Raw genomic sequence first — 26,054 nt, forward strand, 5'->3', positions numbered from 1 at the left:
CACAAATCTAGAATCCCTATCGGATACGATAGACAATGGTACCCCATATCGACTAACTATCTCTTTCAAGTACAACTCTGCCAAAGTACTCAACGAAGCTGTCTCTTTTGTTGCTAAAAGTGTGCATTCTTCGTCAGTCGATCAACAATTACCCATATCATATCATTACCTCTCTGAGATCTAGGTAATTTGGTTACAAAATCTATCGTAATATGATCCCATTTCCACTCTGGAGTTTTCAACTGCTGTAATGAACCATAGGGTTTCTGGTGTCCAGCTTTAACTTGAACACAAATATGACACCTTTCTACCAATTGAGCAACATCTTTCTTCATCGTTGGCCACCAATACATTGGTTTCAAGTCGTTATACATCTTGGTACTACCCGGATGGACAGTCAACCTCGATTTGTGCGCTTCATTTAAGATCAATTTCCTTAAATCTCCAAGCAAAGGCACCCAAATTCGGTTCTTAAATGTCTTAAGTCCTCTAGAATTGGCAGTCAATTGGTCTTTTATTTTGGTCATCAATTTAGTCTTTAAATTCTCCTCCAATAAAGTTTGGGCTTGAACGTGTCTTATCTTTTCAATAAGATCTGAAACTATTTCGGTTCTCATAAATTTCACGGTCTCCACAGTCTTTTTACGACTCAAAGCATCAGCAACAACATTCGCTTTGCCCGGATGATACTTTATTTCACAATCGTAATCTTTTATAAGCTCAATCCACCGTCTCTGTCACATATTTAGCTCTTTCTGCGTGAAAATATACTGGAGGCTCTTATGGTCTGTACATATTACACACTTTGTACCGTATAAGTAGTGTTCCCATAAATTTAATGCAAATACCACTGCGGCCATTTCTAAATCATGAACTGGATAATTACGTTCGTGCGTCTTTAACTGACGAGAAGCGTACGCGATAACTTTATCTCTCTGCATCAGTACACACCCTAACCCGGCAATTGACGCATCACAATAAACTACGAAGTTGTCTGAACCCTCTGGTAATGCTAACACTGGTGCCTGACATAACAACTATTTGAGCGTCTGAAAAGCCTGTTCCTGTTGGTCACTCCATCGAAAACTTACGTCTTTTCTAGTCAATTTAGTCAACGGACCCGCTATTTTAGAAAAATCTTTTATAAATCGACGATAATAACCCGCAAGACCTAAGAAACTCTTAACTTCTGTCGGCGTCTTCGGTGAATTCCAACCCATTACCGTTTCTATTTTCGACGGATCCACTTTAATGCCTATCTCACAGATAACATGACCCAGAAACTGCACCTCTCGAAGCCAAAACTCACACTTCGAGAACTTAGCGTATAACTGCTCTTTCTTTAATAACTCCAACACTAATCGAAGATGTGTCGCATGTTCGGCCTCTGTCTTTGAATACACCAATATATCATCGATAAACACAATAACAAACTGATCTAAATACGGTTTACAAACCTTGTTCATCAGATCCATGAAGACTGTCGGAGCATTCGTCAACCCAAATGGCATAACCAAGAACTCGTAATGCCCATATCTCATTCTGAACGATGTCTTTGGTATATCTGATTCTGCAACCCAAACCTGATGATATCCGGATCTAAGATCTATTTTTGAAAAATATGACGCACCCTGAAGCTGATCGAACAGATCATCGATTCTAGGTAACGGATACTTATTCTTAACCGTTCTCTTATTCAATTCTCGATAATCTATTCACATTCTCAGAGTACCGTCTTTCTTATTTACAAACAACATCGGCGCACCCCACGGCGAGGAAATCGGTCTTGTAAACCCTCTGTCTAACAATTCTTGTATCTGAGACATCATCTCTCTGATTTCAGAAGGAGCTAACCTATAAGGAGCCTTCTCTACTGTAGTTGTTCCCGGAACCAACTCAATCTTATACTCTACTTCTCTTATTGGAGGCAACCCGATAATTCGTCAGGAAATACCTCAGGAAATTCTGAAACCACTGGAATATCAATAACCTATCTCTTCTCTATCTTAGCGTCAATAACATAAGCCATAAAAGACTCACACCCTTTAGAAAGTGACTTCTTCGTCTTCATCATAGAGATCAATGGAAAACTGAACCCACTTTGTTCTCCTCGGGCCACAATACGGGTTTCATCGGTCAAATAAAAAGTCACAATCTTCTTATCACACTTAATGTGGGCCTTATGTAGGCTCATCTAGTTCAACCCTAACACTACATCGAAACTAGGGATAGGTAACACTAAACAGGACATAGCAAGTGGTCTACTATCAATTTCTATACTAGCTCCAGACACATACGTTGTAAGATCCTGAATTTTGTGCATCAGAAAATGTTCCTGAAAGTGTCAGTAAATGTGTGCATCAGAAAGCGCCACAAAAGGTCTACCTAACACTTATGCATTTTCAGAATTTACATCAGAATCAGGATTAGTCAGAATCAGTCCCTGAACTTCAGAATCTGTTTAGACCCTAGTGCCCGCCGCGCACATTCAAGGGTGCGCGCCGCGCACCCCACCTGGGACAGTTTTCTGCCTTTTTCTATTTTGAGTTAAATGAAGGGCTTTTTGGTCTTTTCACTTGAGGACGGATCTGTAGCCTTATTATCAGACTTGGATCCAATTTTGGATCACTTTCACATCCACAAACACTCTCATCTATCTTAGAGAGAGAGAGAGAGAGAGAGTTCTAGAGAGAGATTTAGGGTTTTGGAGAAGAAGAAGCTTGAATCGATCAAATGCTCGGGTGTTAAAGTTGTTCATCTTGTTCTTGGCTACGTTTTGGTAGTTTTGGTAAGCCCTAATTCCGAATTTAATTGTAAGATTCTTGTTTTGTTTAGGGTTTGAGCTTGTTGGGGTTCTAAACCCCACCTCATGAAATTGGGGGTTTTGTTGTATTGCTAGTGTTAGTAAACCCGATTATTGTGGGTTTAGGGTTTGATGACGAATTTGGAAGTATTTGTCATAGTTTGGGTGTTAAATCACTAGAATATAACGTGTTAGTATTTTGATGTTCTTAAAGAACAAGTTTGCTAGTCAAAATGGGTATTGACTTGGTTTGGGGTCGAAATGAGTTTTGAGTCAAGTTTTGGTGAATCAAGTGTGTAAATACTTGATTTAGGAGTTAATTGGTGTTTTGAAAATATAATCACTAGCCGTTAGTGATTTTGGGCGTTTTCGGGAAAAATGGGTGAATTGGATTGGGTCGAATTTGGTAATGACACTAATTTGGATTAAATGGATGTTAAACGCTTTTGTTAAAGTGTTAAATGACATTTTTGAATGAAGTAATCGTGGGTAGTGATTTTGGGTTAAATGGTGTCAAGTATAATTTTGGTTAAATTGTACTTATTTGAATGGGTCGAAATTACCACCCGTAGTAGTAATTGGTGAAGTCCATTTTAGGTGACTAAATGGGCGGATCGTTATGTTAGATGGAAACACTTGGTTAAGGGTGTTGGAGTCGAATTCTCTTGTAGAGAATGTATGTTGATTGTGTGTATATCTATATGCGTATTATAGGTAAAGGTTTGCTCGGTTGCGTTTGGAGGCGATTTACATACATGACTTGTGCGGGCATTTCGAGGTGAGTGGAATAATTATACATGTGTGTATGTAATGTATTTACTTGTACGAAATGCGAGGTGGTTTTTAAGTTCAGGTATGCGATACCACATCGTGTTGACTTATGATATGGGTTTAAAGTTCGAGCGTTCGATACCATATCATTATGTGCATGTGTATGGGTGTAATGTGGGTTTAAAGTTCGGGCGATCGATACCACATTGTACTTTTCATGTAATAAGGGTTTAAAGTTCGAGCGTCGATACCTTATTATCATGAGTAATGCGTGGGATACGGGTTTTAAAGTTCGGGCGTTCGATACCATATCCTCATGTATGTGTGGCGTGATATGTGGGTTTTAAGTTCGGGCGATCAATACCACATTGAGAATAACGGGTGGTCATAAGTTCGGGCGTCGATACCACCCAAGGGACTAGCGATGCATACTAGTGACGTCTGCGTGGCTAACGGTTCATTCGCGAGAATCGTTCCCTTTGTGTTTTGGGTAACCATGGTTATGTGTTGTAGTGTAGCATATTATATTGTTCGAGTTATATGTTATTGTTGTTGCTAGCTTGCGTATTGGAGATTTAGCGTTATACTTTGCGATGGTATGTTAATTATATTGCTAGCGTGTATGAGGTAAATTGTGTAAGTGATTGCAAGTAAGTAGGTTATATATGTATGTGTATACTTATTGCACTCACTAAGCGTTAGCTTACCCCTCTCATTGTTTACCATTTTCAGGTATTGTGTTGTGAGGCTAGCTAGTTGTTAGACTAGTTGCGTAGGAGCGCTTGGGCTCGATGGGGTAGCTTTTGGATATACGGACGCGGATTAGGGATTTGGTAGTCCCCGGGATTATGCTCTTGGTATCGGGTTGGGTTATAGAGTCCTAACTCGTCTAAATGTAAATTGGGATTAAAACTTGTATTTTGTACAAAAGTCGTAAAATGGCCGATGTGGGCCCGGTGTTTTAAAACTCGTTTTGTTATTGGAACGTGTTAGTTTTATCTAATATTATATGTTGTGAAAATCGTTTCGTCTAAAAGTGTCGGGAAGTGGGAGATCTTTAATTGAAAATTTGAAATTTAGGACAGAAGCTGACCAGGCCTTGTGCGTGCCCCACACAGGCAGTGGAGCGCATCGCGCACCCTTCTGTTATATAAAAATAAATAAAAAATTTGCTGCGTATTTTGTTGGATAACGGGTTGAGTCGTTACATACGTGGTGACTGGAACCGTCTTACCATTAGCTACCTCTACTCTAACAGGCTCAGGCAGCATAGAATCAGGTAACCCTAACTTAGTATAGAAATCTATAGACATAAACGTCCTATTTTCACCCGAATCAAACAATACTCTAGCAGGTATTGAGTTAATTAAGAACATACCGGTTATGACATCATCATTATTAGTTGCGGCCTCCACTGTCATATGAAAGGCCCTGGCTTCCGCACTCAGAGGGTTCTTTCTGTTCTGTCCACTTAAGGCCGTGGAACCCCCGACAGATGCGGAACGCGCCCCTGACCCTTCCCCGGAACTTGCGCCCTTTGACGCCTGATAACTTCCTGAATGATGACCTGGTTGATGATAACTCCAACACACATTCTCCCTGAAGGAACACCCCTGAGATTCATGACCTACCATACCACATCTTAAACACCTTCTTGTTGCCTCTGAACACTGCCCACTGTGAGAAGACTTGCAACCTTTACACCATTCTCTCCTTCCTGAACCAGACCCTGAACTTGCTTGATTACCTTTACCCTTCTGTCTAAACCCAAAAGATTTCTTAGACTTAGAACCTGACTGACTGGTAGCCTGACTACCCTGATATATAATGTTTCCCAAATTCATACCTCTTTATGCTCTAACACCACTTTCTACCATCTTTGCCATCACAAAAGCCTGAGATAACATCAGTTCTGACCTCACAAAAGTCCTGTACTCCGGCAAGATCATATTCACAAAATGCTGGATTCTTGATTGTTCATCAGGCACCCATTGTTGTGCAAATCTCAACTTGTCCATATATTTCTCAATCACCTCATCAATTGACTTCTGCGGCGTCATCCGCATCTCCAAAAACTCCATCTTGATTATGTTCATGTTAAACACATTACAGTACTGCTCACATACCTTTCCGTAAAATTGCTCCCAAGTGATCATTCGAACTTGTTCTAGAGGAACACTTGTTATTACTGAATCCCACCACACCATAGCCCTGTCTTTCAATAAACTACTCGCATAAGTCACCTTTAATTCTGGCTCACACTGACAAGCCTCAAATGATTTTTCAACCTCTCGTAACCAATTGAGAGTCACAGTTGGGTCAGGACTTCCCGAGAACGGAGATGGTCCACAATCTCTGAATTGTTTAAAGGTGCATCTTTTTGGTGGCTAGTATTGTTGTTGGAATTGCTGTTGTGGAAATGATTGGTGATATATAGGTGGCTGAACTTGGTTCATTATCATGGGATTTTGGTACTGATAGTAATTCTGTGGTGGCATGACGTATTGATGGAATTGATTCTGGAGTGGGTATTGGTACTGGTTCTGGTTTATCTGTGGTACGGTGTGTGATTAAGCAGTGGTAAAACCCAGTAGTGTATCCTCAATACCCGAATTTCTAGCTAACTCAAGCTCAGCAATCTTTTCCCGAGCTTCCTTAAACTTACTTTCAAGCTCATGCACATATTCAACATCGTAAACCTCTGCCTCATCCTCCACATCTGGAGCACTGAATGTTCTGGGGTGGATCGGGTTTGTAGCGTTCGCATCCCTATTATCTGCCATCTGTGCTACAAAACACTCGCACAAAAGCTTAGTGGATAACTCTTAGTTTACTAAACACTAACATGAACAAACATCCTACATTCACGTAGCCTCTATCCCACTGGCATGTTTGGGTTTAGGAACAAATACGCGTACGTACTTGCTGCTAAACCACGCTCTGATACCAAGTTGTAACACCCTGATTTTTTTTTATCACAGCGGAAGTACATTTAATTACCAAAATAACCTTATTTAATATTCACAAACCATAGTTAAGAAATCAATCTAGTTATCATCCTTTACAACTTCTCAAAACATCGGTGTTACATAAAATAGTACAAAAGAGAAAACATCAGAGTTTAGCGTATAGTCAAACATATCTTCATCCCGTCCGTAACACCCTTCTAACCAGCAGTACCTAAACCTGCAATATGAGACGACCCGTCCAAATCTATAAGGACGAATACAATAACATATGGTTACATTGTAAGGTATTTGACCTCTATATGATATATTTTACAAACATTGCATTCGTTTTTAAAAGACAGACTTTCATTACATTGAAAGTTGACAGGCATGCATACCATTTCATAATATCCAAACTATAAATGACCTAATCTGTCATTTACTTAATAATAATCTTTATTGAACTCAATGACTTGAATGCAACATCTCTTGAAATATGCCATGAATGACTCCAAGTAATATCTTTAAAATGAGCAAATGCACAGCGGAAGATTTCTTTCAAACCTGAGAATAAACATGCTTTCAAGTGTCAACCAAAAGGTTGGTGAGTTCATTAGTTTATCATAAACATTCATTTCCATTATTTTAATAGACCACAAGATTTTCATTTCCATTTCTTATAAATATCATCTCATATCAGGCATTTCGCAAAAACTGCATAGAGAGAAAAATTATTCATATGGTGAACACTTGGTAATCGACATTAACAAAACGCTTCTAGAATATCTCCATCATTCTGGGACTCTCATCGAACATGATAAAATCGAAGTACTAAAGCATCTGTATCTCGGATGGGGTTTGTTACGCCCAATAGATCTATCTTTAGGATTCATGTCAATTAGGGTTTCTGTTCCCAAATTCTTAGATTACCAGACTAAAAAGGGTGATATTCAATTTCGATAATCCAACCATAGAATGTAGTTTCGATTACTTGTGTCTATTTCGTAAAACATTTATAAAAGAAACGCATGTATTCTCAGTCCCAAAAATATATATTGCAAAAGCATTTAAAAAGGGAGCAAATGAAACTCACAATACTGTATTTCGTAGCAATTATATATATGACGGCACTGAACAAGTGCAGGGTTGGCCTCGGATTCACGAACCTATATTAAGTGTGTGTGTGTGTGTATATATATATATATATATATATATATATATATATATATATGTGTGTGTGTGTGTGTGTGTGTTGGTCAATATCTGTCTAACAATTTAGGTCAAGTCGTAGTGTACCACAATCCTAATGCCCGAGATTATCATGCAAAAGTCAATAAAGTCAATTTGACCAAAATGACTTTAAAAATCTAAGCATGTTTTTTATATTACATAAATATAGTCATTTTATATATTTTATTATATTTATCAGATTTTATTAGAGTAAATAATACAAGTCATATATTAATAAATAAAAATTTATAATAAAATTTATATATGATAAAAATATACTTTTATATATCTCGAGTAATAAAAATTATATAGTTCACTCCAAAATCATAAAAATATAGTGGTATGTATTATTAACGTAATTATATTACGTGTGGTAAAAATATCTTTGTATCACATATTTATTTGATAAAATAATATTGATAATAATAATAATGAGTAAAAGTTGTATTATTTTGTAATAATAATAATGATAATAATAATAACGATAATGTTATTAAAAGTATTTTAATATAAATAATAATGATGATAATAATGATGATATTAATAATACTAATAAAATTGATAGTAACGATAATTTTAGATAAAACGATAGTTTTAAATTCTATACTTTTTAATGATAATATATTCTAACAAAAATGATAATTTTAATAATAATAATAATAATAATTTTAATAGAATGATAGTTTTAATAACAATAATAAATTTTAAATGATAATTGATAGTATTGATACTTTAATATTAGTAAAAAATATAATTTATCTTAATAATAATATTTACTATATATAATAATTATCATAATGAGAATAGTAATAATAATATGTTATAAAAATAATTCTATCAAATAATAATTTTTAATAATAATAATCCTAATATGATAATAATGATAATATTTTATAATAAAAAAGATATTTCTATTAGAAATGATAATTTGAATAAAAGTTCTAATTTTAATATTAATGATACTTTTAATAATAATAATGATAAAAATAATAAAATGATAGTTTTTATAAAAATGTTAATTTTTAATAATAACGATAATTTCAGTCATAATATCAATGTTAATAATTTTAATAATAATAATAATAATAATAATAATAATAATAATAATAATAATAATAACCTTTAATGATAATAACGATAGTATTAATAATAACAATAACAATTTTAATGATAATGCATATATTAATAACGATAATGATAATAATAATAATAATAATAATAATAATAATAATAATAATAATAATAATAATAATAATAATAATAATAATAATAATAATAATAATAATAATAACAACAATAATAATAATAGTTATTAGATAGTAATAATAACGACGATAGTAATAATAATAATCATTTTTAGTAATAATACTAAAATTAATGATAATTCAGTTGACGATATCTTTTAATCCATTCATCGAAATCATACGCTTTCTAAATGAAAAGTTATTAATTTTTCGTCAGCTTTCTAACGACATGCATATCATATACCTTATCTCAGTAGCATATGTATCAAATTCATGATTCATCAAAACTATCTAACGACGAAATTAAGCATACAAGCATGCATAAACATATATACTCGAGCACTAGTCACTGATACACTATTTAATATATAAAAGATAAGATATGAATGCTCACGTATCAATATTGTGATTCAATATTGCAGGAAAGTACGTAGATGCAACGAAGATGATAAACACTAGCTTAACCTCACGAGTTATACCCCCAAACAATACCCATAACCTCCATAGCCATAACCCATAATTTCCTTAGCTCTATCCCGCTCAAAAAACTCGTTTTGAAAACATGCGAGCAGAACCTCGTCGTAGTATTGTATGTAATAATACTACTAAGACCGTTTCTTAATATTAAAAATAATCATAAGTTTAGTAATAATAATATTTCATAATTTATATATATGTATATATTGAGAGAAACTGAGAAACGAGTGAAAGAATGAATTAATTCGGTACACAGAACGATCGAGCTTTAAAGGTGTGTCCTGATTCCCCCTGCCATGCGATCGCATGGCTGTGAAGGGTAAATCCCATGCGATCGCATGGGTTACCTGGCCAGCACTCACTAGTTTTTAACATTTTCTGCCGACGGTTTTTATTTTATAATTTTTAATATATAATATATTTAATTTATATAATTATTTATATATTATATAATATTTACATGCATAGTTAGCTTGTAATTTTTGTTCCGATGACTCGTACATTGTCACTCGACTTATGTCCCGGTTCTGGTTTCTCGAACACATTTTTGTACGCTTAGAAAACTAGTACTTTACGTTTCGCGGAACGTACCCTTAACAATAATTAGACTTATATTCCAATAATTTATATTATAAGAAATGGAACCTATACCTTTGAGTATTATGGTCATTTGCTCCTATGAATCGACGTCTCGTTATGTATACATATGATTAATTTAAATCCAAAACGTTTTGTATCTAGTTAATATTATATTTAATCACTTGTAATATATATATATATATATATATATATATATATATATATATATATATATATATATATATATATATATATATATATCACTTTTTTGGGGGGAAGGGGGAAGCAAATAATTTTTTTTTTTTTCGTTTTTTGAAAAAACTTTGTTCACGAACATTATAGATTAGATGAAAATATGAACATTTAAAAAAGACACTTTGTGATGAATGTCATTATTTTGACGGGAAAATGCTCGAATAAAAAAATTAAAACATTCAATGCATTGAATGTTTTGCTGCTGAGTTTATTTGCATCGTTTTGTTTTCATCTTGTGTGAAGTGTTTTTTTTTGAATTTAGCCTGATTTAGAGTTTAGGGTTTGAGGTTTAGGGTTTTGGGTTTTCGGGTTTACTCAGTAAACCCTCAACCCAAAACCCTAAACTCTAAACCGTTCGTGTTAAAATATTCAATCTAAACCCTAATTTCTAAACCCTAAACCCTAATTTCTAAACTCAAAACCCTAATTTATAAACCCTAATAGCTAAACCCTAATTTATAACCCCCTAATTTCTAAACCCTAATTTCTAACCCCTTAAAAAAAACTTAGCAGCAAAACATTCAATGCACTGAATATTTTTATTTTTTTCTTCGAGCGTTTTCCCGCCAAAATAATGACATTCATCACAAAGTGTCTTTTTTAAATGTTCATATTTTTATCTAATCTATAATGTTCGTGAACAAAGTTTTGTAAAAAAAAAAGAAAAAAAATTACTTCCCCCCACTTCCCCCCAAAAAAGTGCTTCCCTCTTGATTTTATATATATATATATATATATATATATATATATATATATATATATATATATATATATATATATATATATATATATATATATATATATATATATATATATATTCTCAATATAAATTTTTACATATTGTATAGGATCGAAATATTTATTTAGTAATATAATATTTTAATTTTTCAAAAGTAGTTATATCTCAAAGTTCATTTATATTCGTTTAAATAATAGAATAATATTATGTCGTATCACATTTACGTTTTTGAAACACTATATATATATGTAATTTATAATATAAAGCTTTAATTAAGTTCTTCAAAATTCATTAACAAAGTATCTTATAAAATGTTTTGATAATAAAATTCTTTCTAAGCTGAAAACGTTTTAGTACAAAATCAAATAAATATGATAACTTTTGTTTTCCAAAACTAATATATATTTAAGAATCATTTTGTTAAAAAGGTTAAAATAATGGAAATCGTTATATCATAAAACGTATTTGAAAAGTAAAATTATATATAATAGGTTTCAAGTTTTTAAATTACTAAATGTTAATGAAGCGTGATATAAAGTCCAAAGGTTAAATGAACGTATGAAATCATTTAAGGTAAAACGTCGATATCTATTTTCTTAATTATTTACACTCCCAAATTTCACTTTCACCCTAAATAATATGAAAGTTAACTAGTTAATACCTATATAGGAAATCGAATAGGAAACTCCACTAACCCTTGTCTAGTTCCCGTTAATTGACACTTTGTCCTCACTTGAAGATCACTTAACCATTATTTCTGAATACCGTTAAAAAGAACAGATTTCTTAAATCACAGTGGACCTCACAACAGAGACCCATAATCATATCACAATGTATCTGATAATTCAATCATTTGATATTATCTTTAATTCCGCCGATAAATATATTAAACATATATTGAAACAATTATGTTCCTGTAACGTATTATACATCTATTACTTTGTTAACATTTTTAATTAATATAACCATATAATATATATATTTATATACATATCAATGTTCGTGAATCGTCGGGCACGGTCAAAGGTTAATTGATTACATGAACGTAGTTCCAAAATTTTAAGATTCAACATTACAGACTTTGCTTATCGTGTCGGAATCATATAAAGATTAAGTTTAAATTTGGTCGAAAATTTTCGGGTCGTCACAGTACCTACCAGTTAAAGAAATTTCGTCCCGAAATTTAATCGAGGTCATCATGGCTAACAATAAAAATGTTTTCATGACGAATATGTGTGGATAAATAGAGTTTTATCATCATTGAGTAGTATTGATAAAACAACTCGATTACGCGAAGAGTATAAGTGAAGCTATCACAAAAGAGTGAATGAATAAATGTAGGTTTGTCTTAACCGGTGGCGTAGTCACGGTTGATTTCCGAATATCAAGGGATTCGAAGGAAATCTTCGTAATAAGATTTGATTCTTCGGTAATTAAGAAAATTAGGATCCTCTTTGATTAAATGCGATAATCTGTCTTAATTGCTCTGTCTGATATTTCACTATAAATCCACCCTCTTCCGTTCCATTATTTTCATCACCCCCACATCTTCTTCCTCATTTCATACTTTTAAAAGATTGTGAAAATGCTTCATCCAGTTCTGATTCTTGATATTTTTCTGGCTATCGTATCTTTCATTCTTCTTTTTCATCTTCCACCGGAGGAATCTATCTTCTTCTATTATTACCTTGGGGCTATAGTGTTCTTAATTCTCTCGTACCTTTACGTTGCAATACGTATTGATAGGCACGATTTGTAATTTATTTGTTGTTGTCAGGTTTTATATTTTCTTTTATATTTAATAGTTCCATGCTTTTGTCTCCTCTTCCCGACTTTAAGTCAAGCAAATAATGGTCCAGAATTCGTATGTATATAGTTTCGAATGATCATAATATACAAAGTAGAAAGGAAAGGTAATAGCGTGATTTGATTTGTCAAATTACCAGAATATCCAAAAAATACTGAATCATCAAGAAAATATTTTCTTGATATTTTTAGAGGTTTAAATAGAATACAAGAGTCGTGTAACATGGCACATGATAACGGTATGGTCTGTGAATCATCATGTCCCATTAGAAACTCAGCATGACTTACTATAATATAATCACGTTGATCAAGTGTCATTATATTATACTAACTCATGCTTCAGTTTCCATCACTACTTCAAAATCATTCATATTTTAAACTCGAAGGATTCAGAATTTAGAAACTAAAATAGCTTCTTTTATGATGTAACACAGATAGCGCGAAGAGATAAATAATCTCAGATAAGAATAGTTATGAATATATCTTCAGAGATATCGAGGACATTTATAATGAAAGATATGATGATATATTAGAATATCTAATATCAGAGGATGATAAAGAATATTGTCCGCAAGGGTTCTAGAGTAAGGAGCAAGGTATTCGCTAAAGACTTCAGCAGACACTGAATCATTTGGATTCTTTGAAGGTAGTTTTTGTCTTTGTGATTTGTCCACAACCTCTTTCATAGTTTGCTCAATTCGTTTTTCAGTACCAAACCTTCTTTTTTCTGAGCTTTGCCAACACAATATTCTTTATCATCAAACTTTTGACTGTTACGGTTGTCTACAGTTTCTGCTGCTTCATCAGCATTTTTCCAAAATTCGGAGAACTAGTTCGCAGTTTAGGGTGTTTTTCAGAAACTTCACATTCGAAGTATGTAAGTCTAGAAGATAGACGTTATACGTACATATATATATATATATATATATATATATATATATATATATATATATATATATATATATATATATATATATATATATATAACTGTTGGCGTAGAATTGCTGCTAGATTTGAAATACTGATTGCTAATTTTCAGTAATTGGTATGGCAATTATCGTTACAAGATGAAGATGAGTAGATGATGGGGTTTTAATGAGTACATATAATGATTTTTCGGAGAGGCTTTCGCCAAAGAGTAACGAAGTGGCTGGTACATCTGCTGATAATGTGGTGGAATATAAAAGGTTCCCCGGTAACGATGGCGAAAGGGCAACGTATATATCGATGTTATAATAAGACTAGTCCGACTGAAAAGTCGAAGTTGACTTACTGGAGTTGTGACAAAACTGGCTACTTTGAAGAGAAATTGCAAAGTTATTTTCGGTAATAACAACACTAATGGCTCACGGATTTGTGTTAAACTTCTACTTAGGTTCTGGGAGTTTTCAAGGTGCATGACTGTATATAACATGTGGTTGGATCATCATCTCGATTGTTTCTTAATTGATAGGTTTTCAAGAATCACGAAGAGTTTGAACGTAGATTGTAATCGTCAATATACATATGATGTTCTAGAATTTTGAACGACATGAATATTTTTCTGAGTTTTATGAATGTAAGTGATGTTCTATCACAGTTTTGAAGTCAAATTATAGCTTTGAAAGATGTAGGGATTTAAGAGGGATGATATTGGTTATATTTCGATTTTGAATTCCGTTCTGTTAAAATCAGAATATGTAATCGAATTTGGATGCGAATGGTTGTTTTGATTTCTATGAAGGAATGTATAGTTGTGAAAGTAGTGAGTATAGTTAATGATTTCTGAATCAGAATCGAAGAATGTAACATATCAATTGTGAATTTATATATTCTCTCGGGTATTACCTACCCGTTAAAAGTTTCACAAGTAATATTTTGTACAAGAGAATTTGCATTACAGTCTTTATGAAAATATATGTATATTCTCTTCAGATGTAATACAGATTTAATAAGTTAATATTTCATTAAACTCATTTGATTTATGGTTGGAATTATGATTGAGAAATTCCTAAAACTTCAGAAGTTACGTAATCTTCACTGAGTATTTCTTCTATTTGAATGAAATTATGAATTACCATTTCATTATTCATCTATTGATATTTCTTCGATGAATGATGTTGGTGTTTGTGGAAATTCTTGTGAACTTCGCAAGACACGAATGATGATTCTTAGAAATTTTCGAGTATATCGAAAATGAAAGTGTAAAATCAAACTTATAATTGAATAATACACTTGGTTTATTATGAAATGGAATTTGTCGAGTTGAAACGGATATTGTAGCTAACGATGGTTAAGTTATTAATGAAGGATGTACATCATAGCATATTAGTAACATGAATTATCGGAGTATCTACTCTTTAAAATTCACGCGTAATAGCTTAGTACGAAAAGATTTATTGTGGTTTCAAAACTCTATATATGTATGATATACATATAAATTCTTCAGTGGGAGTGAGTTAATACTTCATAATTTGTTGATACAATATACTCATTGTTGATTAGTGATGATGTTTGCGGTAATTATGGATCTGGTTGAACTTGTGATGTTGTAAGTGCTGCTGATGCTGACGATGTTGACGGTACTGTTGATGCTGCTGGTAAAACAAGTCTAGTTTTTAATTCACGCTCCTTTCTTGTCAGGGTTTCTATTCTCTGTTATTTCTATCCATTTATAACAACCCAAAAATTTCCGACAAAATTTAAACCTAACTTTTATGTAATTCCAACGATTTACGAACAATTATTTGAAAATAATTACGTATTAGTATTATTATTAACATTGTTTTAAACAATATTATCATTAATTATATCAATTACAATCATTATTATTATCAGTATTATAATTATTATTATTATTAATTATCATTATCATTAATATAATTACTTATATATTATTAATATTATTAGTATTAATACTTAACATTAATATTAAAATAATGAAATATCATTATTATTATTGTTATTAATATTATTATCAAAATTATTACTATTATCATTTATCATTAATTATTATTATGATTAAAATGATTATTAATATCATTAATATAATTTGTATTAATGTTATTATTATTAGTATTATCACTATTACAAAAATTATTAAAATTATTATAAATATCATTATTGTTATATTAACACAATTTATCATTTTCATAATTATTATTATCATTTTATTTTTATTATCATTATTATTCATTGTTATTATTATTAATATAATTATTATTATTATTAGGATTATTATCATTAATATAATTATTATTAGGATTATTATTAATATAATTATTAATTATTAATACTAATTAATTGATACAAACAGATACCTAAAATCTGGTTAACATCCCTTTCAGCTCTTATTTTTTTATATTTCTTTCTGTTTTTTTTTTTTTTTGTTGCTGCTTGCTCACGATACACTAGTCGACCACTCGTAGATACAAAACCACAATTATCAATTATGATTGTTAGATTAATCATTCAATTACCATTATAAAACCCTCTGCTTGCTCTACTATTCGGACAAAGCGAAAACAGAAATATTTATTTATTTATTTTTCTAACAAGCTCGATACCTCTGTTTCTTTTTATTTTTCCAAAAACACGAATTCGTAATCCATTTCAAAAACCTTAAATGCAGTTGTGTTAGAAATCTCCTACCTAAACTACCTACAAAGTTTCAAATCCCAAATCTTCCTATCGAATTCGAATTTTGAAGTCAAAGTTTTTGAATTTAAAAGTCAACTAATTGTTCATCAAGAAATTCGACGTCATGTTGATGTTTTTGGTTAAATTAATGAGTTTAGAATTTTTTAGGAACAATTTAATACATAGTTCATGTAGAAAATATTGTCTAAATCGGTCCTAATTTCAAAATCAAGTTCTATTTTTTTTTGTTCATCGCGATATAACAGCAGGATATTTTTATTTTATTTTTCTATTTTAATTAACTAAAGCAATTATAAATACGTTTCTGTTTCGAATATACATCCTAATTTAAATGACTAGTTCGATGTAAGAATGGGTTCTGGTTTTGGGTCGATTAAAAGAAGGAAGAAGAAGAATGAAACACAGAAACAGTTTAAATAAAATTTAATAGTGATATAAATCAGATATGAAAGAACAGAGGCATGGTTTGTTAGCGGGGTAGCGAGGGGTCACGGGTTCGAGCCTGGCTTGGGGCATTTTTCTTTTTAAGGGCTTATTTGAAGGTAGTTTTTCTTATTATTATTATTATTATTATTATTATTATTATTATTATTATTATTATTATTATTATTATTATTATTATTATTATTACAAATACTAATCATTTAAAAATTATTAGTATTATCTAATAATATTATTATTAGTAGTATTATTATTGTCATTTTAAATATTATTATCATTATTAAGATTATAATTATTATTATTATTACCACCAATATTATTATAATTACTAGCATTACCATTATTATCATTCTTACTAAATTATTTTGTTATCACTAATATATATATTATTATTATTACTATTATGATTATGATTAAGACTTATTATTATTATTATTTTAAAAACAATAAAAATTATTATTTTTATCATTTTTACTACTAGTATTATTATTATTATTATTATTATTATTATTATTATTATTATTATTATTACTATTATTATTGTTATAATTATCATTACTATCAGTATTTTATTATTAATATTACCCTTATAATCAAATACAACTTTTGATTACCAATATTAATATTATTTTACTAAGTAGATATTATGTATATAAAAACGTATTTATAAGTAATATTACATATAAGTATGTATTAACCATATTAACAATTGTTATACGACTATTCATATATAAAAAATTAGGTATTTTTAATACAAACCAAATATATATTAATATAACTATATAAATATTTATCATTTTAAATACATATAGACAAATTAAATATATATATAATATATAATATAAGTTATAATATGTGAAATTGTTCCATTACGATTACATGTTTTAATATATATAAAACTGATATAGGTTCGTGAATCCGAGGTCAACTCTGCACTTGTTCAGTGTCATCCTATGCATATTTACTACAAACTATCGTATCGTATCGTGAGTTCATTTGCTCCCTTTTTATCTATATTTTTGGGCTGAGAATACATGCGCAACTTTTATAACTATTTTACATGTTAGACACAAGTACTCAAACTTTTATGCTGAATACGTGCTTTGTCATGCTAAATCCCTTCCGTAATATCGTTAATTGCTTGGTGAACGCAAACTTAGTTATTATGAATTCAAACAGACACTGACTGTTCAAGGTGTCTCAAATCATTTGACCTCTGGTCTTTGGTTACATAATAATGATTCAAACTGATACTGACTGTTCAAGGTGTCTCGGGGTAAAATTCGGTTTAGTCGCGATATTACAAACTACAGCAACTCTTTAGATTGATATGATGGGTATCAATCAACTTTAAACTTAGATCTTGTGGTCTAATACTATACTGAACTATTGATTTATAATAAACCTATGAACTCACTCAACCTCGTGTTGACTTTTTAAGCATGTTTATTCTCAGGTACTTAAATATTGCTTCCGTTGTATATCTGCTGCTTTGATGATGATTGCTTGCTATGCTTGGAGTCTTCATTACATATTATATTAATTAAAGAACATTTAATGCTTTAAATACAATGTAATCTATTTATCTTCCGCTGCAAAACTCAATAAAACGTCTCATATAGAGTCGATCTCGTTTATACAACTGTGATTTGATATAATTAGTCACAAATACCCCAGGCCCTATTTGGGGTTGTGACACCATTCATCTGATTTGCGGTTTGAATAAATAATCTCTAACACTTTGGAGATTACATAATCACCACAGAATGTTTCTCCAATGAAGTTATGAATTAATACTTCATCGTTTGTTGTTGTTGGTATTCCTTTGTATCTATAAGGCGTATGACATTGGTGCTTGTGGGACAGATTGTAAAGTTGAGGTTTACGACGCGGTTGTGGTTGGTAGTGGTAATGGTATTGTTGGCGTTAATAATTGTGATACTGTTGATGCCGGTGGTGCTGCTGGTGCTTATAACTTTTGCACCATATTCTCTAAAGCCACTACCCGAGAGCGAAGCTCATTGACTTCTTCTATTACAATGGGGTGGTTGTCGGTTTGAACGAGCGGATGAATAAGATCTAGAATATGAGATAGTATATAATCATGACGAGATACTCTAGAAATGAGAGAGAAAATGGTGTCTCGAACAGGTTCGGCGGTAAGTGCTTCAGGTTCATCGCCAAGAGGGCAATGTGGTGGATGGAAGGGATCACCTTCTTCTTGTCTCCAGTGATTAAGTAGGCTACGAACCCATCCCCAATTCATCCAGAATAGATGATGGCTTATCAGTTGATCCATTCCGGTAACACTGCTTTCGGAGCTCGAGTGAAACTCCATATCGAAATCTGAGGGACTTGAACTAGTGGCGAGTTTCATTTCGTACGATTGAATAAAGGATTTTTCGATATGAAATGATTTTCGGCTATCGGATGGTATTCTAATTACATAGAATATCCATATATATAGAACAAGAGATTTCATTGATTACGGAGGAATTTACGGAATATGTCAGACAAAGTTTACAGTAACAGATATGCTAAGATATGAATTAGCGGATATACTAAGATATGAATTTTGTCTATACACTATTCATGCAATCACTACAGTAAGATGTGTCTAGACTAAGGATGATAAGCATGTAATTTTCGACAAAAATCATAAGCAAAACTTTTGACATGCAGACACGGTCGAAGTCCAGACTCATTAATGCATCTTAATATTTATCAGTTAGACATACTAATGCAAGACCTGGTTCGCTAAGACCACCGCTCTGATACCACATGAGACGACACGTCCAAATCCATAAGGACGAACACAATAACATATGGTTATATTGCGAGGTATTTGACCTCTATATGATACATTTTACAAACATTGCATTCGTTTTTAAAAGATAGACTTTCATTACATTGAAAGTTGACAGGCATGCATACCATTTTATAATATCCAAACTATAAATGACCTAATCTGTCATTTACTTAATAATAATCTTTATTGAACACAATGACTTGATTGCAACGTCTTTTGAAATATGCCATGAATGACTCCAAGTAATATCTTTAAAATGAGCAAATGCACAGCGGAAGATTTCTTTCAAACCTGAGAATAAACATGCTTTCAAGTGTCAACCAAAAGGTTGGTGAGTTCATTAGTTTATCATAAACATTCATTTCCATTATTTTAATAGACCACAAGATTTTCATTTCCATTTCTTATAAATATCATCTCATATCAGGCATTTCGCAAAAACTGCATAGAGATAAAAATCATACATATGGTGACCACCTGGTAATCGACATTAACAAAACGCGTCTAGAATATCCCCATCATTCCGGGACTCTCATCGGATATGATAAAATCGAAGTACTAAAGCATCCGTATCTCGGATGGGGTTTGTTAGGCCCAATAGATCTATCTTTAGGATCGCTTCAATTAGGGTTTCTGTTCCCTAATTCTTATATTACCTGACTAAAAAGGGTGATATTCGATTTCGATAATCCAACCATAGAATGTAGTTTCGATTACTTGTGTCTATTTCGTGAAACATTTATAAAAGCAACGCATGTATTCTCAGTCCCAAAAATATATATTGCAAAAGCATTTAAAAAGGGAGCAAATGAAACTCACAATACTGTATTTCATAGCAATTATGCATATGACGACACTGAACAAGTGCATGGTTGGTCTCGGATTCACGAACCTATATTAAGTATATATATATATATTTATATGTTGGTCAATATCTGTCTAACAATTTAGGTCAAGCCGTATTGTATCACAATCCTAATGCTCGAGATTATCATGCAAAAGTCAATTTGAGCAAAATGACTTTAAAAATCTAAACATGTTTATTATATTACATAAATATAGTCATTTTATATATTTTATTATATTTATCAGATTTTATTAGAGTAAATAATACAAGTCATATATTAATAAATAAAAATTTATAATAAAATTTATATATGATAAAAATATACTTTTATATATCTCGAGTAATAAAATTTATATAGTTCACTCAAAAATCATAAACATATAGTGGTATGTATTATTAATGTAATTATATTACGTGTGGTAAAAATATCTTTGTATCACATATTTATTTGATAAAATAATATTGATAATAATAATAATAATGAGTAAAAGTTGTATTATTTTGTAATAATAATAATAATGATAATAATAATAACGATAATGTTATTAAAAGTATTTTAATATAAATAATAATGGTAATAATAATGATAATATTAATAAAATTGATAGTAACGATAATTTTAGATAAAACGATAGTTTTAAATTTTATACTTTTTAATGATAATATATTCTAATAAAAATGATAATTTTAATAATAATAATAATTTTAATAGAATGATAGTTTTAATAACAATAATAAATTTTAAATGATAATTGATAGTATTGATACTTTAATATTAGTAAAAAAAATAATATAATTTATCTTAATAATAATATTTTCTATATATAATAATTATCAAAATAAGAATAGTAATAATAATATGTTATAAAAATAATTCTATTAGAAATGATAATTTTAATAAAAGTGCTAATTTTAATATTAATAATAATTTTAATAATAATAATGATAAAAATAATAAAATGATAGTTTTTATAAAAATGTTAATTTTTAATAATAACGATAATTTCAGTCATAATATCAATGTTAATAATTATAATAATAATAATAATAATAATAATAATAATAATAATAATAATAATAATAATAATAATAATAATAATAATAATAACCTTTAGTGATAATAACGATAGTATTAATAATAACAATAACAATTTTAATGATAATACATATATTAATAACGATAATGAAAATAATAATAATAATAATACTAGTTATTAGATAGTAATAATAACGACGATAGTAATAATAATAATCATTTTTAATAATAATACTAAAATTAATGATAATTCAGTTGACGATATCTTTTAATCCATTCATCGAAACTATACGCTTTCTAAATGAAAAGTTATTAATTTTTCGTCAGCTTTCTAACGACATGCATATCATATACCTTATCTCAGTAGCATATGTATCAAATTTATGATTCATCAAAACTATCTAATGACGAAATTAAGCATACAAGCATGCATAAACATATATACTCGACCACTGGTCAGGGATACACTATTTAATATATAAAAGATAAGATATTAATGCTCACGTATCAATATTGTGATTCAATATTGCAGGAAAGTACGTAGACGCAACGGAGATGATAAACACTAGTTTGACCTCACAAGCTATACCCCCAAACAATACCCATAACCTCCATAGCCATAACCCATAATTTCCTTAGCTCTATCCCGCTCGAAAAACTCGTTTTGAAAACACGCGAGCAGAACCTTGTCATAGTATTGTATGTAATAATACTACTAAGACCGTTTCTTAATATTACTAATAATCATAAGTTTAGTAATAATAATACTTCATAATTTATATATATGTATATATTGAGAGAAACTGAGAAACGAGTGAAAGAATGAATTAATTCAGTACACAGAACGATCGAGCTTTAAAGGTGTGTCCTGATTCCCCCTGCCATGCGATCGCATGGCTGTGAAGGGTAAATCTCATGCGATCGCATGGGTTACCTGGCCAGCACTCACTAGTTTTTAACATTTTCTGTCGACGGTTTTTATTTTATAATTTTTAATATATAATATATTTAATTTATATAATTATTTATATATTATATAATATTTACATGCATAGTTAGTTTGTAATTTTTGTTCTGATGACTCGTACGTTGTCACTCAATTTATGTCCCGGTTCTGGTTTCTCGAACGCGTTTTCGTACGCTTAGAAAAGTAGTACTTTATGTTTCGTGGCACGTACCCTTAACAATAATTTGACTTATATTCCAATAATTTATATTATAAGAAATGGAACCTATACCTTTGAGTATTACGGTCATTTGCTCCTATGAATCAACGTCTCATTATGTATACATATGATTAATTTAAATCCAAAATGTTTTGTATTTAGTTAATATTATATTTAATCACTTGTAATATATATATATATATATATATATATATTCTCAATATACATTTGTACATATTGTATAGGATCGAAATATTTATTTAGTAATATAATATTTTAGTTTTTCAAAAGTAGTTATATCTCAAAGTTCATTTATATTCTTTTAAATAATAGAATAATATTATGTCGTATCACATTTATGTTTTTGAAACACTATATATATATATATATATATATATATATATATATATATATATATATATATATATATATATATATATATATATATATATATATATATATATATATATATATATATATATATATATACATATATATATATATATTTGTAATTTATAATATAAAGCTTTAATTAAGTTCTTCAAAATTCATTAACAAATTATCTTATAAAATGTTTTGATAATAAAATTCTTTCTAAGCTGAAAACGTTTTAGTACAAAATCAAATAAATATGATAACTTTTGTTTTCCAAAACTAATATATATTTAAGAATCAATTTGTTAAAAAGGTTGAAATAATGGAAATCGTTATATCATAAAACGTATTTGAAAAGTAAAATTATATATAATAGGTTTCAAGTTTTTAAATTACTAAATGTTGATGAAGCATGATATAAAGTCCAAAGGTTAAATGAACGTATGAAATCATTTACGGTAAAACATCGATATCTATTTTCTTAATTATTTACACTCCCAAATTTCACTTTCACCCTAAATAATATGAAAGTTAACTAGTTAATACCTATATAGAAAATCGAACAGGAAACTCCACTAACCCTTATCTAGTTCCCGTTAATTGACACTTTGTCCTCACTTGAAGATCACTTAACCATTATTTCTTAATACCGTTAAAAAGAACAGATTTCTCAAATCACAGTGGACCTCACAACAGAGACCCGTAATCATATCACAATGTATCTGATAATTCAATCATTTGATATTATCTTTTAATTCCGCCGATAAATATATTAAACATATATTGAAACAATTATGTTCATGTAACGTATTATACATCTAATACTTTGTTAACATTTTTAATTAATATAACCATATAATATATATATTTATATACATATCAATGTTAGTAAATCGTCGGGTACGGTCCAAGGTTAATTGATTACATGAATGTAGTTCCAAAATTTTAAGATTCAACATTACAGACTTTGCTTATCGTGTCGGAATCATATAAAGATTAAGTTTAAATTTGGTCGGAAATTTCCGGGTCGTCACACAATGGGTGGAAATGTGGGGGAATTAGCTCAACTGCTAAGTGAATGGATACTATCTAACAGACTAAGCATAAGTAACTGAACATGCAAAGGTCACAGATATGCTAACGTCCTGAACTAGCATAAAACAACAACTGACAATATGAGGACCGGCGGCTTGTACGAGCACACGACTTAGCTGATCATGCTACAGTCTACCGATAGTCCGCTTTACTGAATCCACTTCATAACCGTCCAGATGCAACACATGCGTCCTTCTATGCTATACTGAACAATCAGTAACATCAAGACCCGACCAGGCTACCACGGTCGACCTCACACCAACCCTACCTTACCGCCTCGGTGGGTTCCCAACCTTGACACCTCGGTTGGTGTCCAACTAACAGTGCGCACATAAGATCACAGCTATACATTCATGCAATCGTCCTAACTAGTGAGGCAATATCTAACTACTCATGGTAGTCATACTGAACATAAACATAGTAATAAAGAGTCAGAACAAGTAGCGTGTCAGCTACTTAATACTCTATCCGGAGATAGATGTCACACCCCGTCCTAATCCATCTGGACGAAGTCACCAACATCTAGTCCCATTGCGATGATCGACTCCAAATAATGTCTTTAAAATGAGCAAATGCACAGCGGAAGATTTCTTTCATACCTGAGAATAAACATGCTTTCAAGTGTCAACCAAAAGGATGGTGAGTTCATAGGTTTATCATAAAACAATAAAATTCATCACTTTGATAGACCACAAGATTTAAATCCTGCATGGTACAAATGGGCCCGAATCCTATACCCACCTGTAATGTACATGTGATATCTTTTAAATACAGTACACATTTCTCGTGTACGAAATCATCTTTCATAAATCTTAGTAACCGTACACATATTTTGTACACAAAAATAACATACACATAACCTGTGTATAAAATCATTCTCTCGATACATAACATTCATTTTTCATTGCTTTCATAGCTTGGCTTGGTAACCGACCTTAACATATAATGCGCATAATAATATCCCTAAAACAGAACATCTCGTCTGTATAATAATCATATAAACTTCGAAGTACTAAACACCATGCCCACTAACCCTTCCATCTAGTGAACATTCTGGGTGGGGGTGTTAAACCCGGTAGCTACCTTTAGGATTCGTGTCAATTAGGCGTGCACTAATTCTCAAAATTAGTGATGTTCCCTAATTCTTAGGTTACCAAGCAATAATAATCAGGGGAAAAATATTCATATCAATTATGACAATTATCAAGTCCACATAATTCAATGGTGGTAATTATCACGTCCACATAATTCATTCGAGGAATGTTTTGCTTGTGTCTATCTCGTCAAACATTTATAAAAGAATTTCATGTATTCGCAGTTCAAAATGTATTTCAAAAGCATTTAATAAAGCAGTTGTAAAAGTAGCGCATGTATTCTCAGTCCCAAAAATGTAAAGAGTAAAAGGGAATCAAATGAACTCACAATACAATATTTTGTAGTAAAAATATTCATTCGACTGAACTGAACAATGCAGGGTTGGCCTCGGATTCACGAACCTGTGAGGTTACAAGATATAAGGTTGATCCGAGTAGAATTGGGTGGGGTAAGTTCGAGAGGAGATGGATAGATAAAGAGTATAGGGAAGATAGAAAAGGTGGCCGGTGTTGTGGGTCTCGGTTGTAGCAGGAACCGAAACATAAAAGAAAAATGGTGGTGGTGGATGAAGGTGGGTTGCGATGGTGTCAATGGTGATACTATGGTCCGAATGAACAACAAAGAAGATGGTGATTAAATGGTTGCTCACGGTGGGAGGTGGTGGTGATTCAAGGTTAAAAGAGAGAGAGAGAGAGAGAG

General features: G+C 30.9%; 1 protein-coding gene across 1 annotated transcript; it reads right to left on the reverse strand.

Annotated features, from left to right (window-relative positions):
* Positions 1-5,424: 5,424 nt before the first annotated feature.
* Positions 5,425-6,072, reverse strand: LOC139863717 (uncharacterized). The gene is made up of 2 exons (XM_071852322.1): positions 6,050-6,072; positions 5,425-5,929 (listed from the first exon to the last, which is right to left on the reverse strand). The coding sequence occupies exons 1-2, from the start codon at positions 6,070-6,072 to the stop codon at positions 5,425-5,427; spliced, it is 528 nt and encodes a 175-aa protein (XP_071708423.1).
* Between the last annotated feature and the right edge of the window lie 19,982 nt (positions 6,073-26,054).

This window comes from Rutidosis leptorrhynchoides, chromosome 8, assembly GCF_046630445.1.
Source record: "Rutidosis leptorrhynchoides isolate AG116_Rl617_1_P2 chromosome 8, CSIRO_AGI_Rlap_v1, whole genome shotgun sequence".
In the NCBI taxonomy this organism is placed as follows: domain Eukaryota; kingdom Viridiplantae; phylum Streptophyta; class Magnoliopsida; order Asterales; family Asteraceae; genus Rutidosis; species Rutidosis leptorrhynchoides.